Consider the following 19,828-nt stretch of genomic DNA (forward strand, 5'->3'; position numbering starts at 1 on the left):
ATTGTACCGTTCACACAGCATGAAAAAAAAATCAGATACTGTACTGTAAAAAATCGGAATTGAGCTGCAGTGTGAACGCGGCCTAAGATGATTGGCCAACTCTATTTCTTTGTCACTGCTGTTATGTACAAAAACACAATATAGTGCTTTTTTTTTTCAATATGTGATCTTTTCTTCTTTTATTTTTTTTAACAATTTACAGTATCGTGACCATTCTTTATTTCACTAATCTCCCCACAACATAATGATATATATTCTATCGTGAAGTTCATAGCGTGATAATATTGCATCGTAGCGTTTGGATTTCATTACATTTTTCTTTTTTGCCTTTTTCTGTTCTTTTAACAACAGTAGAAAAATGTAGGTTGCACAAAATGCAGCCAGTGAGTGAGTGAGTGAGTGAGTGAGTGAGTGAGTGAGTGAGTGAGTGAGTGAGTGAGTGAGTGAGTGAGTCTGTCTGTCTGTCTGTCTCGTATAAAATGGAGCAATTATGTCATCTACTGGTGGTTATGCATCAGTAGCTTCCAAGTTTGAAATTTACAGTGGAGCAGAATCAGATTCTCGCCTACCTGTCCCCGTTGAAAATTGTTTTAATTGACAAGTATACTTGTCACTGGCAGCGACAGTATTATAGGTAAGTAGTAAGCACTGTACAGGTCAGTTACTTTTGGAGGTTCTTTGCAATAACGCATTGTACAATGGCCGTGGTATCGCTCGCTAAATGGAGTAACCAAAATACTGTTTCAAAACACATCTCAGAGTGAGTTGTATATCGCTACTTCCAGGCAATCGGGAATTTTGCATTCCATGTAGGCATACACACTTCCTTCCCCCGGCAACAAACGATCGTAATCTCTGGATGTCGAATATTTTCTCTGGCTGAATTTTGTTCCCAGTCCATCTCTGGCTACTACAATACATCACATATTGATAAACTCAATTGTCAATCAAAACTTTGCATTATTAATTATCTTTGTAATAACATTAATGTCATCTTTTGATTATGGTTACAATGATGTGGCATGGTTGCTACATATCTGATTCAAAGTGCTTAATTTGCTTTGTTGTTTTGGAGACTCATATTTTGTGAGCTGTGTTTCTCCTTGTGTTTGTTTTAGTAACATAGGAGGAATCATCACTGGGCACTGGCACATTGTGAAATGTTATTCTAATTTTTAAACCAATCATATAAAAACTTATTTCTTTCTTTCTTACATTCGGCTGAAATTGTTTGATGCCAATGCAAATGAGTGAATAATTACTTTGCTAACTTAACCATTCTGATTGAAGACCTGGGAAGGAAAGTAATCAAAAATTTATGGGGATCTTCATTTTTGCTATTTTCAAACCAACCAGCAAATGTCAATTGTGTCCTTCAATAAAACATGAATATTTCAAAGTATGAAGCCAATTAAACAAGGAAAATTCAGAAGAAGCCCTCCACTGATGTTTCCCATTGTTTACAGCACAGTCATGTACAATGTATAAGTTCATTGCACTCTCAGCACTTAACTGGGGAGCCAGGAATCAGACTTTGCCATCGCATTTCACGCAAAATAATTCAGGGCGTGATGAGACAGCAAATGACAAAATGCCTTTGCTATGAAATGTGAGCGCAGTATCTCAAGAGTCAGCTATTATTGAGAGCCTATGTTGTGTGTGTGTGTGTGTGTGTGTGCGTGCGTGCATGGCGGAGGATGATGCTATATTTGAGACCTAATGTATTTTGTTTAATCGTATTACTGTTTTTACCAAGAGTACCTCAAAATCTATCAAATAAGATAAAATATTTCTGTCAAATCTATAACATGCTAATACTGGCAAAGAGTGGAGACACAGCAATGCACTGTACAAAATTGGGACAACAGGAGAGGAAACAATAAATGCAACGTACCCACACACCTTGGCAGAGGGGCACTCCACATACGGCGACCACCTCCCAGGCATACAATCTCGTTTGCCCCCTGCAGTCGATAACCAGTGTTGCAATGGAACAAAAGGGTGTCGCCAATGCCAAACCCCGAGCCTGCATGCCAGCCAAAGTGAGGTGTCCCAGGGTCCTGGCAGGGCTCAAGGTCATACTCTGGAAATCATGACATTCCAAATTCATTTGTAACAAATAGAATGTTCTAATGTTATCATTTATTGTGTTTCTATTAGTAGCGCTGGCTGTAGGCTGTGCAATTAATCACAATTAAATTACAATTTCAATTATTACCCTCCACATTCACAAAATCAGCATAATCGTAAAAAAAGATTATTAACGCTAATTTTGAGTTGAGTTGTTTACATTTAAATACTTGCACCTTTTTTAATTTTAAATAACAAATTTAAAAAATGTGTTTAATCCAAAATGAACTTGCATAATTATAGTGTTTAAAAGAATGTTTAAACTAGAAGTGTCAAAATTAGTGTGTTAATTTTGAGTTAATAAAAAAAATAAAATTAATGCCACAATTTGTTTTTAACGCACAATTTATATTTGGAAAGCCTGTACTGGGGGAATTCCAGTTGCAACGCAGCAGACACGTCCACGTCAAAATTTAGCAGAATAAATGTCATGTTAAAGATTTAGATAGCTCTTAATATGAAAAGAAAAATGCACTGTGCTGCACCAATGTCTTACAAATGCAATTATGACATCTAGTGGCAGATAATGACCTCAACACAAATCTTATCACACTCGTTTTTTTTTTACAATCAGTACTTCTACAGTAATCTTTATCCACTTTTATGTTAACAAGAGTATGATAACTTAGGAAAAAATTACATTTACATTTACAACAGATATAAAATTTGCGATTAATAGTGAGTTAACTATTGAAGTCATGTGATTAATGAAGATTAAACGTTTTAATCACCTGACAGCCCGAGTTTAAACATTTTCTTGTTTTGTACCAAAAATAATCGTGATTTCAATTATTACCAAAATAATTGTGATTAATATTTTTTTTCCATAATCGAGCAGCCCTGGTAGCGCTTATGAACTTATCATCAGTGCTTGTTCCTCTTCAAGGACACCAACGTTTATTATTTGTCTTTGTCAGTTCGAGAAGTATGTTGGAAAAACAAAACAAAACGCTATACTGTACAGTCAATTTGATGATAACTGTAATTTGCTTAGCTTTGCCATTGGTTTTGATGCTGCTGCTAAAAAATAAAACATGACACTTGGTGCCTGACAACACCGCACATTTTCAAAGGTCATGAAAGGTTAAAAATTAAATCTAACCAGACAATCTATAGATGCTAATTAGAGAGCATGTAAGGACAAATACTTGCATACAGGAATAAAGAACACACACTCATTCTCAGAAACTACATTTCATGAATATTCATAACCGCATAAGATATTCACTTCAGTGAACAGCATGAAAACATTTACCCAGAATGTCCGTGATGCAGATCGTCTTATGCCCTTCTACTTTATTATATACAATAGTTTTTTCCTCTTCCCATATTCTCTCCATCATTTGTTCTTACTCTCCATAACCATCTGCCTCCTCTGCTCCCTCCCCATTTTACCCATGCATCTCCACCTCTCTGTAAATCCGTAGTCTTTGGTATCCTCACGTGTTTTTTTTTTCCATTCCTATCCCAACCCCAATCCCCGCCCAACTCCTCAGTCCTGAGGACAGTGACCTACATGGTATGCTTTGATGATCATTCCCATCATAGCCACACAGTCTCTACCTGAGTGACCTTGTCGTTTCTTAATTATATCACTACGAGCACCGCAGCAAGAAGCACAGTCAAGCACCTCAAGTTACTTTAGACATGGTGTAGAGGGGCTTAGCATTTTGATCTTGTCATTGTGGGGATGCCCACATATGTTTTTGTGATTTTTATTCTCCACACTTTTTTGCAGTGTAACAACTCCCGGACAATATTTAATTTTATACTTTATGATTTACACCGTTTCAAATTTCAACTTGCTTTAAAAATGCACGCCTCCCGGGGAGTATATCGTCTACATTACAGTATTCGCACAATTTAACGTTAAATATCAACTTTTCCCCATTCATTTTTAATGGGACAGACATTGAAATTGATCACACTTTTAAAAATAAATATGCCATTAGTCGGGAATTTAAACAAGTCAAGTTAGGGCAAAGCTGAGAGCAATTGCCTGCCACCATGGAGAACCTTGGTTCAAACCCCGCTTGGACCACATTTTAGTACATTTGATGGTTCGATACCAACTGACTATAGGATCAGGAAATGGATTATAATTTCTCTGAAATGATTAAATCCCACTTTAGATAGATTGTAGTTTAAGTTTTCTATTTATTCATTTGTCATTTAACACCAATTAAAAAATAATAATTTTCAGATAATTTATCTTTCAATTTACACACATTCAAATCTTAGCATTCAACTAATAGCATTTAACTTTTCAGCATCCCACACAATTTCTGCAGAAATTGCACTTTGCTTCAGACCACCATTTAGCATTTATATTAACCTTACTCACTACACACATCAAATTTCAAGAATCTGCACTTATATGTTTTGCCTTCCTGGTTTAAAACCTCACCCAGCTTGCTCTACATTCCGTATCCCACTGTGGGGCCAAAGTTTGCAAAGGTTCTCATCAGGGTTCGTCCAGGTTTGTTCAAGGTTGCAAACGGTAGCAAAACGTTCACCAACTGTTTGAATGTTTTTTCTTGTCGCAAGGAAATTTTGACCATTAAAACTGTTGACGAATGTCTTTGCGATCTTGAACAAACCTTGACCAAAAATCAATATCCCCTACCCTCACAAACGTTCGCTGCACATTGGTAAGTATGAACCACCCTTCTGCCTCCTACAGACATAATTCTCATGTGTTCCCATACCTGAGAAGGAGATGTTGAATCCTTGAAGAGATATGGAAAAGTCTGAAATGAAGCGGAGCTGTGCTTTGAAGTTGCCATACAGGCCCGCGTTGACCAGAGCTGGCCTCTCTGAGCCAGTGAGTCGAGCCAGTGGCTGAACGAAGCTGCCATTTTCTGTTATCAGAAGATAGTCATGGTGATCCTCCAGGTAGAAGGAGTGGAAAGTGAATTGCACACCTTGAAGGACAGAATAATGTGCGTTATTTATATCAATAGGCAAATACAATTTATACATGTTCTAACTCATAATTGTGTGAATGATGAAAGCATGTTACTCTATCTTTGTGTGGAGGCCTCTGCCTTCACACAATAAAGAAAAGGAATAACATATGTACACTGTATGTTATTCCTATTTATTAGGCTGAGGCGGGGGCTGTGGACCGGTGGGGTGCCGCGGGCCTGCAGTGCCCCGCCCTGCTGCGTTGGGTTGGGGGCGCGGGCCGTGTTGGGGTGGGGGGCGCTCCTGCTCCTGGGTTTGCTCTCCGGGCGGTGGCCCTGGCGGGGCCCGGGGGTCGTCCTTTGGCGCTGAGGTGTTGCGCTTGCTCTGTCCTGGCGGGGGTCGACGGCTCCCCTCTTTGGTGGAGATTTTCATGCATGCCAGATCCACCACACCAGCATCTATCGAAACTCAGACACAATCTGCTTCTTCCTCAGGTCATGGTGTCTGTGGATCGCACTCTGCTTCGTCTGTCTCCTTTGGTCTCTTGAGGTCTCCCTGATTTGTTGGAATTTAGATGTTTCTGGGGTTGGTGAAGAACTCTGGTTGTTGGCCCGGTGGGTGGTGTCTGGTTGGTGCTGGATTTCACTTTCCTTTCTTTTCTTTGGTCCTTCCTCGGGTCTCCTGACGGCGGTGTTCGGTTTTGGTGAACGGTATGAGATTTTTTTATAGGTTTTTGGTGAACTAATGAATACACACACACACACACACTCACACGCACGCACGCACATACAAAATTATTTTTAAAAAAAAGTAAAAAAAAAAGAGCAATGATGATGACATTACCGAATGAACAATACGGAGCTATTTAAAAAAAATAATAATAAATGAAATTTAAATCACTCTACTCATTCGTTTCACCTTGTAAACAATTTTAACCATTCCAAAATGTTGCACATATCAAAAATTTCACGTTTTTCACTCACAAATTGCAATTTTTTTCCCAACATTATTTCACCTAATTCCATATAAATAAATATAGTTCAATATCATTCTACATCATTCAATGCATGCATTTAAATCACTACCATTCAAGTAAGATATATCTCTGATTTCATTTAATCTATAAATTTAAATATCATTTAATCATTCCAAATAATTCAATACTATTTGACATAATTCCCTCTTTCAACAACATTACACCTTTATGATTCCACATTTCCTTATACATATTTTTTTCATTTCAACATTTCAGCATTCACATGCAATTTCTGCAGAATTTGCTTCACCTAGTTTACCAGTACATTCCATTTTTATATACATAAACTAAATAATAAAATATATTGAGAAAGGCAGTAATGTAATTATTTGTAAGAACCACACACATAAATATGTTCTGTTGCAATAACCTACAATGATCATTTCTACACAAAAAAATTGAAACTTAAGTTAAGTAAATCTTTACAAGAAAAAAAGTGAAAAAAATTAAATAGATACTGAAGCACTTTCTCGAAACCCCCCTTTGTCAGTGAGAGCTTGAAAAGTCATAAACCAAAAATTTCAAGTCGATTAGCAATTTTTGTTGAGCTTCACATAGGAGCCACAACTTCCTGTTCTTGGCTTCTACTGCTTGGTCCAATCTGTCAACAGTCTAAGTGCTAGTGTATATTTTGGCTGACTCAGTCTTGACATTCTTTACTGGACTCAAATGAGGCATATCTGCCCAAAGAATGTCTACAAGTTAAATATCTCTTCTTTTTTTTTATTACTTCATACCCAAGGAAATGTGATTATAAATCATTGATATATTAATTGGTGAAGCCTGTAATCTAATTAACTTTTTGTTCTCCATTATGACTAATATCCACAACTTCTTCAGAGCTTTTTGAATTTATTTACATCTTATATGCACAAAGTTTACATTTGACCTGAAAGACATATTCTATGACTGCTGGAGCATAACAGGAAAGTGAGTGTATGTGTGCCTAGTTGCATGTAAAAGTGACAACGTATGTGTAGATGACAACAAACCTTTTCCGTGGCTAACCTCGACAGTCCATGTACAGTTCAGGGAGTTTGGATACAGCTCAGGGTAGCCAGGCGAGAGGATGACACCTCCAGGCCCTTTGATATCCCCACCACAAGATGCTGAATAAAAAGGTAAGACAATGAATGATAAATGCTACTGGGAAAGAAGAGAACTGTAAATGAAGCAATAAATCCCTTACCTGAAGAGAAAGGAGCAATTTGGATGAATAATGCATTTCAGTCACATCACATCATATCCTACTATTTTATGAGTACCTGTAATTCTGCCAACACAATGTTTTTTTTCGCTACCTTGTTTCAACCCAACCCTCTCTCTTCCCGGACAATAAATCATTGATTGGTTAAGCAACCCTTCAAATTGTATTTTTCATAAATTGCTTAAAAACTGAAATGTGGTCAGAAAATAGCATATTGCATTGAATTTACTGGCAATTAACTGACACAAGCATACATAATGGCTTAAATCAGTTTCATTGCAGTCATTACTTTACAAGGATTTTGGAGTCTTTCCACACAAATTAGATTAGCCCAATGCAGCATTTAATTCAAGTCAGTATATGAAGATCATCCAGTGGCAAATACCCAATAGTGTTTACTGATTAAGCAAGAGAAGCTGCAACAGTAACATCACCTTGGTGAAGTGATGCTCATATATTTTGATTATTGACATATAATATAATACCAAGAACACCTCTAATCTCATGAAAGTAAATTGATGGGATAATTATCCACTCTCATTGGCTTCTGTGAGTGTAGAGGTTAATGCTACATCAATCTGAAGGTTAACTTGTTTAATTGGATATTGTTTAAATGAGCATTTTTTTCATGCAATAAATGTAATTTACTTAAAAGGTCATATAACATGAAGGGTGTTGTTTAAAATAAACATGAATGCAGTTTGACTGGTTTGTTTTTTTCCTCCTTGTTCATGTGAGCATATTGTTCATATTTGCTGTTCTGCCTGTGTTTTCTTTGGCCCGACATTACAATCAAATGCCAAGAAGCCTCTCTCAATATTAGAAGTATAACTCCTGTGAATGTACATATTTTTAATGTACTGAATGTCAGACGTTTTAGAAGATCACTGCAATGCCTGAGGCCTCACAGTTGCACACACGCACACGCACCCCCCCCCCCCCCCCCCACACACACACACATGCACACGCACGCACACAACTCTCTTGTCCTCACTCCTTCCCCCCTTGGGTCCTCCAGCAAGCACATCACATCAAGACTCATCCACCAACAAAATTATATCAGATATTTTATTAATAAGCCAAAATTACATAAAGTCATGAAAAGTGGATGAGTACACTTGGCAAAGTGTCTATTTGAAGGGTCTATAGGCAGAAGGCCAAGGCTTTTGGCACCAGTCTGGCTCACACCTAAGCAATAATAGGCTCCAAGACATGGGAGTAATTTACCGGCCATTTCATCCACAGCAATCTCATACATGATCAAGTACATACACCCAACTCTTTTGTTGATTTTTGTTTGTTTGTTACAGTATATACCTGAAATGTGTTATCTGTTACAACACTAACATTTTGTACAGTAACAATAATCACCACATTTGCCCTTACATTTCTTAAACTTTGCAAAAACATCACTGTTAAAACAGCCTTAAGAGAGCAATTACAGCAGCTACAGGGTAGAGCTTAAGTTCTTGCTTTGAAGTTGAGATAATTCATTTTCAAGTTAACATCCCTAACCAAGTTGTTCACAAAAACACTTGTTCTATCTCAGGAGGAGAATGCATGTTGACAAACATATGCTTGGTTTGGAGCCTCTGCCAACCAGATATGTGAGAAAAGTACTGAAATTTTCTACTTGTACAATTACTTATGTAAAACAACTTTTGTAAAAGTAAAAGTACTCACTCAAATAATTATTTAAGTAAAAGTAAAAAAGTACAGGCTCTGAAATATACTTGACGAGTAGAAGTGAAAAGTATTTTACCGGATGTTTCCTCCTACGTCAATGTGAAAGATATTGGTTAATGGAACACAAATGGGTATCCATCTGCCAACTGACTCTGGCATGCCGTGAGTCGAGTTGATGGTGCTGAGAACCACTTGCCCATGTTGCTGGTCCAATCCTCGCTGACATGACTAAACCTTGTTTCATATTGTTCACTGGCAGCCTGCAGCGTTCTTATCAGCGCACATTTGCCTCATATTTACGGGTTCTTCTAATCTAGCCAATTGCACGACATGTGATCACGTGCCGTAGAGGCAATCACAAGCTGTTGGAGACCGTGTGTAACGCTTCATATGATTGGCGGAGCCAGGAAACATTGACAGCTCCTTTTTCTTCCAGGTCAAGTATTTTAATAGTTTTCATGCATTTAAAAAGAAAAGTACACTCTAAAAACAGTTGGATCAAAAGTAAACCAATTATGGATCAAAAATAGACTGATCCACTTTACGGGTCAATTTGACCCAACTTTCTGGGTTGTTTTATACAAAATGACCCAATTTTTTGACCCACGTAAAGGATCTGACCAATATTTATGAGTTGGTTTACATTAAAAGACCCATTTTTTGACTCAAAGTTTGGTCAAATCGACCCAAGTAGAGGATCGGTCCAGTTTTGACCCATAGTTGGGTTATTTTTGACTCAAGTGTTTTTAGAGTCTAACTATCTTGTTTGAAAAATGTATCAAGTAAAAAGTACAGATACTCATGTTAAAATGTAACAGATAAAAGTAAAAAGTAGACTAAAAATCTGAGAAGCTTCACGACCACCACGACAAAAGTCTGGCGTGTCACAATTTTTCATCGTCTTGATGTGATGTGACATGTTCTTTGTCGTCCTCCTTTTGGTTCCGCAGAACCAGACAGGGAGTGAAACACCAATCACACCCTAACGAGCACGCTAAAGCTCCTTTTTTGTTTTTGCTCTAGATATCTCATGGGACGGGTCCAAACACAGGTGCAGTTAAACCTGAAAAAAGGTAGAAATTTATTGGGGAAATGGGGCGACACTCCTCGATCTTCTCCTTTCATTGAGATGTCTACGGAAGATGACGTTGCGTCAATCCCGTGCGTGATGAACTGTCTGCAGGGCTGAATTTCTACTATCACCTCAAATGTCAACTTTATGCTTCATGTTTCAAATGTGATTAAATTAAAGACAAACGAAGTTAACACTGTTAGTCAAAACAGCTTTGTATATGCACAGCCGAATGCCAGTAGTCTTCCTTCCAATCGCCCGCTCGCACAAAATGCATATTAGGCTTTTCATGACGTATGATGAGCATTCATAGTGCAGACACATCACATATATATCCGATTTATATCCACATACAAAAGAGGCCTTGAACAAAATCGTAATTGTACTGTTCACACTGCATGGAAAAATCAGATACGTGTAGCATATGGGCAAAAAAATCATAATTGAGCTGCAGTGCCTTAGAGAGAGAGAGAGAGAGAGCGAGAGAGAGAGAGAGAGAGAGCTACTGGGTACAAGGCGCACACAGTATGTTATGTTTTGATTATAAAATGTTTGAGTCAAGGAGATGACTGTAAATATCATATGTGTATGCTCCTGTGCGATGTCACGCCAGTGAGCTATTTCAGCTACGGCTAGTATGCTAACTAGCTTAATGATGTGTTTCTTATGAATGTGAATTGTTAAGATGAGTATCAGTGCTCATTTTAAAAAATTTAAAGAACTGCTAACACACAGTGACAGACTGATGGACGGTCCGTCAATACTATAACGGAATACCCGCCTTTGTTGGTCACGACAGGAGCGTGGGTAAAATAAATCGGTGGCCAATGGACCAACAATTACAGATTTGTGCTTAACTCTTTGACTGCCAGACGTTTTCAGAAAAGGGATGCTGTGGGTGCCAGCCGATTTAAGCATTTTGACTGATCTTTCAAGGTCCACAGAAAATGTTCTGTTTGGACTATGGAAACACACATACTACCACACACATATGAAAGATTGAACTCTCATCTTTCATCAGAAAAAAAAAGTTTGTTTCTACCTTATTCCGTTCTACAGTAATCAACAATAGAAAATGGTTAGTTTTCCAAATGCGCTTGTTTTGGACCAAAATACGGAGAAATCAAGCTTTTAGTGAAACTATGTAATTTCATGCACTCTAGTGAATTTTACACTTCTTTTTGTCCATGAATGATGCCACAAACACCTAAATAGTGCTTTACTTCTATAAAACACTACCACCAAGAATGAAAAAGTGTTTTTTGATAGCAAAATACGTTTATTTACATTCAACAGTGTAACAATTTGACACAACAATTTGGCAAACTATTTACAAATGTGTGCAACTGTGGTACTATTTACAATTATGTGGATGTTTCAACTACAGTTTTTCTTTTTGTGTAACAGTCCCCTGCGTGCAAGGAGACGCAACAGGATTTGCACAACAGATTAGTTTCACTGCGATTGCCTCTTCGCGTGCAGACGCTACACTTTCTTGCCGGCCGTTTTTCCGGGGAATAGCAAGTATATACTGCAGTGTGTGTTGCCATCAAGTCTACTATCATATTTAGAATTTTTTTTTTTTTTAAAGTCTACTATCAGGATCATGCTACGGTTACGTTACGGTGGTGTTACGTCTGGCTTCCTCATGTCCTTCAGTTCCTATACCGGGTGGTAGATGTTCTGATCCATCTTATCCACTCCATTCATGGTGGCATCGTAGTCCAGAACCAGTGTCTTCTCCGTGATCAGACTGTACCCGCTCCTCCGATGAATATGCATTGGACTCGGGGTACTCTTCATCGTCCGATTGAACGTCCGCCTGTGTTCGGAGTGCTCCGCGTTTTGCGGCGTTAGCATCGCTAGCCGGTGAGGCTTTATGACGTGATCATAGTCGCGCGTCAACGCTTCCAACTTCGGCGTCAACCTCGGGAGTCACCATCATCATCATCATCAATGTGCATTGGTCGATGCTTTTCGACTACTCTTCATCGTCCGATTGAACGTCCGCCTGTGCAGAAGTGCTCGGTTGTGCTCCGCGTTTTACGGCGTTAGCATCGCTAGCCGTTGAGGCTTTATGACTTGATCATAGCGGCGCGTCAACGCTTCCAACTTCGGCGTCAAGCTCAAAGTCACCATCATCATCATCGTCGACATCAATGCGCTTTTTAGTATTGATCAATGCTTTCCGTCTTTGAAAAAAATGCTCAAGCGTGAGCTGCTTGCAACCGGTCGCCATTGTTGCTTCATCGGCCATTGTCCCCTCAACACTCTAGCTCCGCCTCACGTCTTCTACTGACGCCCACCCAATCTTGTCCAAAGAGAGTCATCGCTGCCATCTAGGGGCCAAAACGAGTCATTATACTAACTAGATCTGCTTGATACTTTCAGCACAGCTGGCCAAGGCTTTCCTCCACCCGTTTCCCAAAAAAAACAAAAAAAACATAGTGAACATCTTTTAACGTCTTTGGCGCCCCTCCGTAGGCTTTTACTAAACGTTATTTAACGTTTTTGGCAGTAAAAGAGTTAATAAAAATGGAATGGTCGGGGCCCCCGGGCGCCAACGAATGACGAACCAGCAAAAATATGTAAAATGCCCGCCTCTGCACATATGCTTGCATACATGCACGCACGCACACGCACACACACACACACGCATGGTGTAACAACCGCTTCAGTTTATTCACATGGCCCCTTTAAAAAATAAATCAACCACCCACCCCTAATTTAACAACTGTGTAGACATACCATCACAAGTGGGCAGAGGATGGCTCCAGAAGTGATTCTTTTCACAAACCAGTGGTTCTTCAAGGCTTAGTCTATATCCTGGATCACACTGGAAGGATATTGTCGAGCCAATGGACAGGTCGTTGCTTAGTCGCACACCACTGACTGGGATACCAGGATCCATGCAGGAATATGTGTCCACTGTAACAACTACAAAAAGTTTTTGGTTAAATATGGTGTCGCATAGCACATTATTGAATGCATTGTTGTTTAAGTGAACTACAATATGACTGTCAAGCCGCCACTGAATTTAAATAGAATCGTCTAAAAAACAATGTTGATAATAGACAGAGCAAATTTAGATTTTTAAAGTGCCTATGCCACCATTTAAAAATAAACAAATATTTGATGTCTGTTTATAAGGTTTGCAAGATAATTTGGATTGAAAATGACCCTTTTTCAAGCTACCGTACTGTTGTTGGTCAAAAATGCCTGTCATTTTGAATGGCCTGTCATGTAAATGAGCTTTTCTTCGATGTGATAGCTAATCTCCTTGGCCGTCTTCCCACGGAGCAGGACACCTCTTTGGCAAGACTTGCTAACCTTCCAAGAGCCAGATTGATCATGTGAATCACTCAAAACAGTTCTCCACAATATCAATCTGGGACTGCTCCAGAGTAATTTGATCGGTAAAGGTGGGACATTCAGTACACTACTTCAACCTGATTGGGCAATGCGGCAACGTGTGTACGGCTGTTTTTCAATGCAGTTCAATGGCTATCATATATACGCAGATTTTTGCTATTCGCAGGCCAGCCACAAATATTGGGACTCCCCTTTACACAGTTTTAGAATATTTTTGGAGGACGTTTACAACTCAGTATCTATGACTATGACATTCAAATGATTCATTTTTCATAACCTTGATGATGCGTTTTCAGTGTGAAAAAGCGAGGTTTAGAAACTTTTTATTTGTGTGAAAGTGAATACATTGAAATCGCAAAAAGAACTGAGCAGTCCTTTCAGAAGTAGAGAACTCAGCGTACATAGTGCACAATTGCGGCTTGTTTTTTTCATAGCACTTTAGTCTCATGGTATGCTATTACTTTTAATTCTCAGTGAAGTTAAAAAGAAGCTTGCATAGTATTCAGCGCAACCATTTTTGTTATCCCAAGTGTTTTGATTTTTCCACAAGGAGGAAGATTTTAGAAAGTTCAAACACAGATTGAAAATATGGTGGAATTTATCCATCCATACATTTTCTGTGCCACTTATCTGAATTTGGGCTAACGAGTCTATCTCAGCTAACTGTGAGTAAGAGGCTGGGAATAGACAACCAACCATTCACACTCAGGCACTATTTAGAGTCTTCAATTAACATGCTTTTGTTCATTTATATTTTTAATTGTTTCTGGAATGTGGAAGCAAACTGGCGTACCCAGATGCTGTTGAAGTAAACTAAAAACTAAGCACAGAAACATGTTTTTGAACACATGATTTCTTAAGGCAGACAGAATCCAAGGGCATACCATGCATGAGTAAACTTTTTTTTTTTTTATCAATTCATTAGCGGCACCACTTTTTTAAAATGTATTTATTTTAATGTGTCCTGTTCAGATGCTAGGTATACACAATGGAGATGTTTCCCTTTTACGTTTGCTGGAAAACATTTTATGTGTTACATGGAGTTTGGTATACTACCACCGTGGCCGTTTGCATTATCATAAATATTTATTAAAACTTGCAGTGTATCTAGGTGTTTTCCAACCACACTCTTATTTATTTATTTTATTTTTTTGCCGAAAACAATTGCAACCGTTTTGTTTTGGTTTAGCTGAGGAGTTTTGGTTCATCTATTTGTTAATTTGCACTAGACAGTGACACAAAATGTTAATTGAACTGCTGAAGACATTTACAATGAGGTATGTTCACTATGACATCAGCTAAACTGCAGAGGTGGGCGCGTCAATGAATTTTGAGCGTCTGTCATTTATTCGGCAATCGTCAACAGTCGGGACACCCTTCCGTCATCATCAATTTGTCAATATTTTAAGCCAAACTGCATTGTAATCATCAACCCGTCATTATTCATTGCTCAGCAAAATGAGCATCCATCAATCTTCCGCCATTTTGAAGTGGGTATCTGTCAATTTGTCCCATTCTGTCAATGTAATTGTCAATAAATTTGGCAATCCGTCAATGGTAGACGTCCCATTTTGCTGATGGATTGCCAAATTTATTGAAGATTACATTGACAGAAGAAAACACCCTTCCGCTTAGTTTCTCAATTTTTTTAAGTTTCCCGTCAATCGGCAATCGTCAACAAAATGGGCGTTCGTCATTGACGGGTTGAAGACCTTGCGTCAATATTGATAGAATGCCCACCTCTGCTAAACTGTTTGGATCCATTAATGGTGCTTCAATAGTTTAATGGGATTCACCAAGTATTGTGTCACGAAGAATATCCTGTTTATTATTCATATGTGGCATGGTAAAGATCAATTCTGCTTGAATTCAGAACTCATGTATGTTTTTAAAAAAGTCCTTCTAGTTAAATTCTACAACATACGTTTGTACAACTGATTTTACAAATGATCAAGGCAAGCCAAAAAATAAAAAAGCAATAACATACAACATAAATTACAATTGAAGTAACTAATATGATTTTACTGTTATTGCTTTGCAGCAGCCTCGTCAACTAAAGAGAAATGAACTTGAGGAGAGTGAAACATAATAAGGGAAAAACACTTTTGATCTGAGTTCAGTCAATGGTGCTAACATAACAACAAACTCAGTTTTATGAATTGACCAAATAGCCTGTACAGGCTATTTGATTTTTTTTTCAAGGACTCCAGGTCATGTCATAATGAAGTGGAAATAAAATAACTTCTTCACCAACATTCCCTAAGAATAGAAACATTCTACCCAGACTGTATCTGGTACTCTGTTTAAAAAAATTGCAATGATGGATTCTCAACACCCAGACATTATTTGGCTCAAAGTAACATGACTCACTGACTCATCTAGCTTTTTTCCTCTCAACCTAATAGAAACCAAAGAAGGAGAGACAAGCAGGGTTGGGGAATCCAGGTCCAGAATGTAAAAACACTGAAATAATTTGGCTTTAGCCACAGGTGTTTCTTCTCAACAAGTGGTGACCACCTGCATCTCCAATGGGCATTAAATACATTTATTAGGCCTACAGGTAAAGACAATTCTCTGAAAAAAAAAAAAAACAATTGTCAATTACAGGGAGGTAAAGTTCCGTTTGACCTGAATCTGCATGTGGTCACTGTTGAGTGCAGGTAATATGGCACGCAAGTAGTTACCTTCATAGAAGATTTTGAAGCCACTGTTGGATCTACTGTTGTCTGTTGTGAACAGCAAGTATAGGAAGTTGCTTGTACTAAACAGGAACTGAGGAACCTGGGTTCCGTTGAATGAGCCGATCAGAGGAGACAGTAGGTTTGGGCCGTCATGTACCTCCAGAAAGTCATAGCTGAGTTCAGTTTGAAACCTTCAAAATAAATGGAGAAGAAACAGGAAAGGAAAAGTATAAATCCCATGAGAATCAAGCTTTGCATTTTTTTCTAATCTGTTCTCTGAGTCCCTAGCACTTCCACGTGTTTATATAATACAAGGGATCGTCAACATTTTTACTATTAGGTGCAACTTTCCAATTACATTTTAAGTCAATATGCCATATATATATGTGTGTGTGTGTCTGTGTACAGGGGTGCGCTCGTGTGTGTGTGTGTACAGGGTGTCCCAGAAAAATCATAGCATCGTGAAAGAACCCTCCAGACATCACACAACTTTTTATAGTGATACCTAAAACACAAATTGTACACAGCAACAGTCACTGAATTGAGAGCAACCATTAAACGTGAATGCACACAAATACCAAGGAAATTGTTTCATGTATGTGCTATTCCATCGCTTAGCATTGTCGGCAGTGTCTGGACCAGAACGGACATCAGTTTGAGAACAGGCAGTGATAAAACAATAGAATGATGTTTATATATATATATATATATATATATATATGTATATATGTGTGTGTGTGTGTGTGTGTGTGTATTAGTGCTGTCAGCCGTTAAAAAAAAACTAATTAATTACATGATTTGTCATTAATAAATCCAATTAATCAATTTTAATTTCATATCTGCTAAGGTTCCCAAATAAAGAATTTGAATTCTAGGACATTAAGGAAAATAATTTTTTACACAAGGTACAAATCAATGTGTTAATATTCCTGTCTTTGTTCTTATTATAAATAAACTTGCCGTTCAAAGGTCCAAGTAAGCATGCCTCGCTGTTTTCTGTGTCTGTTGTTACCCTGCTTTTGACTAGTGGCACAGGTAGGAAGTGATGTGCCACTGCAGCCTACGGGTCACGCAATGGGCCAAATTTCAAACACTTGTGCGGTTTTCACTTCACATTCATGGAACCTGACTAAATTAATCCCAGTCGTCATTAGCATCCATAAGGCGCCTGTGTTTGGATGTTAATCCAAAACTAACAGACAGTTGGAGACAATTATTGCTCCAGCCACTGGCCTTCTATGTAGAAAAGCTTGACTGAGGGACTTAATAATGAATTAATCTGACGTGTTAAACTGACAGCCCTAATATATATTAATTCATTTCCAAACATAACTCATGTTGTTCCTGATATCTGCTAGAGCCAGTGTCCAGATCACTACTGGCACTACTGTTGCCTTCATCATCCACATTTTCTCTAGTTCAGTCCTTTGTATTTCATCATGTATCTTTTTCTGGATGTTGCTAGGATTGCTACTTTGTACATTTATCACAACTGATGTTTACCAATCACTATTATGTCAGGCTGGTTGGCTATCATCAGTTTGTCAGTTTGGAATTGGAAGTTTAACAATATATAGGCCTGGTTGTTAACAACAAACGTCGGTGGTGCCTGCCAACTTGATTCAGGGGCTTCCCGTCCATATTTAGTACAGAGGTTCCAGTACAATATTGTAGCTACATGGTTATACCACTACATGCATGACTTGCTTGAGCATCTTACACCCTGGTATGATATGCTACACGGTCTCTGGGGCTTCTTTGCACAGACTGCACTTGGGGTCCTGTCTCACGTGGTAGACCCCCGATATCTATAGATCTTTTGTTTTGGGCCTGTTTTCGTGATTCCAGTATTAGTACCTCCGTGCTGTCTTTCTATCCAGCCACTGTGTTTTTTCCCCTTCCTACCATTTTTGGGTGGTACAGTACTTGCTATGCATGTCTTTCTTTCTTTTTTTTTCTTTTTTTTTTTTCTTCTTTTTTTTTCTTTTCTTTTTTCTTTTTTTTTTTAAGAGCTCAGTATTGTTCATTCGGAAATGTCATCATCATTGCTCTTTTATTTTTATTATTTTTATTTTTTTTGTGTGTGTGTGTGTGTGTGGGTGAGTATGTGTATGTGTGTGCGTGCGTGCGTGCGTGTGTGCGTGTATTTGTTAGCTCACCAGAAAACCTATTAGAAAAAATCTCATACCGTTCACCTAAACCGAACACCAGGAGACCCGAGGGGACCAAAGAAAACCAAGGAAGGTGAAATCCAGCACCGACCAGACACCCCCCACCAGAACTCCTCCTCAGCCCAAGAAACATCCAGACCCCAACAAATCCAAAAAACATAAAATCAGGGAGGCCTCAAGAGACCAAAGGAGAGACCGAGAAAAGGAAGGAAGGACAGACGAAGCCGCGTGAGATCCGCAGACACCAGCCTCCACCGATTCAATAACCTGAGGAGGAAACAGATTGTGTCTGAGTTTCGGTAGATGCTGGTGTGGTGGATCTGGCATGCATGAAAATCTCCACCAAAGAGGGGAGCCGTCGACCCCCAGCCGGAACAGAGCAAGCGCAACACCTCAGGGCCCCCCAGGCCGCGGCAGCGCCAAAGGACGACCCCCGGGCCCCGCCAGGGCCACCGGCCGGAGAGCAAACCCAGGAGCAGGAGCGCCCCCCGCCCCAACACGGCCCGCGCCCCCGACCCAACGCAGCAGGACGGGGCACTGCAGGCCCGCCAGGCACCCCACTGGCCCCCAACCCCCGCACCCCCCACGACTCCCCGCCCCCCATCCACCCCCGCCACCCACCCCAACCCAGCCCCAGCCGCCCCCACGTCCCCAATCCCCCAGACACCCCCCACCCCCAGCACCCCCCACCCCGCAACCCCCACCACAGCCCCCCCCAACAAAGCCGCCCCCCCCCCGACCAACCGGCAGCCCCCCAACCCCCGACCCCCAGCCCCCGGGGACCACCCGCACCCAGGCACCGGCGCCGAAGAGGGGCCGGACAGCGGAGCGGAGAGGGCAGCCGCGCCCACCCCACCCCCCGCCGTGTGGAAGGACGGAACACCGGGGGCAGAAGGGGGAGATGGGGGCACCGGAGGGCGGCCGACACCCCCGAACCCCAGGCCCAGCGGGGGAAGGCCCCGGTCGTCACCCCAGCGTTCTTTGTGAAAATTAACCCCTGGTACTGAGTCCGCCAGCTCGCCGACTGGCGAACTCTACCCCTAAACCGTGAATGTGACCCCACCCAGTGTATATACAAGTGTGTGTGTGTGGTGCATTAAAATTAGGAGCAGGTGAACCGGAGCCGATGGAAATGATATTCCCACGCTCCGATCCACCCGCCACCCAAGCATGTTACTGAGTGTATGTGGTGCATTAAAAAAAATAGATAGGGCGGGGGGGGGGGCGTGGACACGGACAGGGGACCGCAGCACTGCTCTATACTGCGGCCCCCAACCGATGGCACCCCCACAAGCCCCCCCCCCCCACAAGTTGTGTGGTGTATTAAAATTGGAGGGGAGTTGTAGGGTGAAGACGGTGTTTCCACCCTACCCCACCCCCCAAAGTGTGTTATGTGCCCTATATGTCTATAAAAGTGTATTGTGCAAACCTAGTGTAGTGAGTTAAGAGGAGTGACCAGCGGGGCCCTCCCCAACCGGGCGGGGGCAGGAGGCGCACCGGCCCACCAAGACCCCACCCACCCCACCAGGACCCCGGCGGGCATATTGGACCCGTCCGGCGGGGCGA

At 40.4% G+C, this 19,828-nt stretch overlaps 1 protein-coding gene across 6 annotated transcripts in view; it reads right to left on the reverse strand.

Moving 5' to 3' along the window:
- The window catches only part of LOC147171791 (CUB and sushi domain-containing protein 3-like), a 499,351-nt gene that overhangs the window by 290,140 nt on the left and 189,383 nt on the right, over nt 1-19,828 (reverse strand). For all 6 annotated transcript variants that reach the window (XR_015095358.1, XM_086078287.1, XM_086078288.1 and 3 more), the window contains exons 17-21: nt 16,095-16,282; nt 12,787-12,975; nt 7,066-7,182; nt 4,839-5,054; nt 1,895-2,083 (exon numbers count right to left, since the gene is read on the reverse strand). Coding sequence is in view for 5 of the 6 variants with exons in the window: in XM_086078287.1 (XP_085934413.1) it covers nt 1,895-2,083; nt 4,839-5,054; nt 7,066-7,182; nt 12,787-12,975; nt 16,095-16,282 (899 nt within the window). In the remaining variant the exon portion in view is untranslated. The remainder of the gene's footprint in view (nt 1-1,894; nt 2,084-4,838; nt 5,055-7,065; nt 7,183-12,786; nt 12,976-16,094; nt 16,283-19,828) is intronic.

The sequence above is a fragment of the Leptonotus elevatus genome, chromosome 6, assembly GCF_054856555.1.
Source record: "Leptonotus elevatus isolate MCC_2025b chromosome 6, RoL_Lele_1.0, whole genome shotgun sequence".
In the NCBI taxonomy this organism is placed as follows: domain Eukaryota; kingdom Metazoa; phylum Chordata; class Actinopteri; order Syngnathiformes; family Syngnathidae; genus Leptonotus; species Leptonotus elevatus.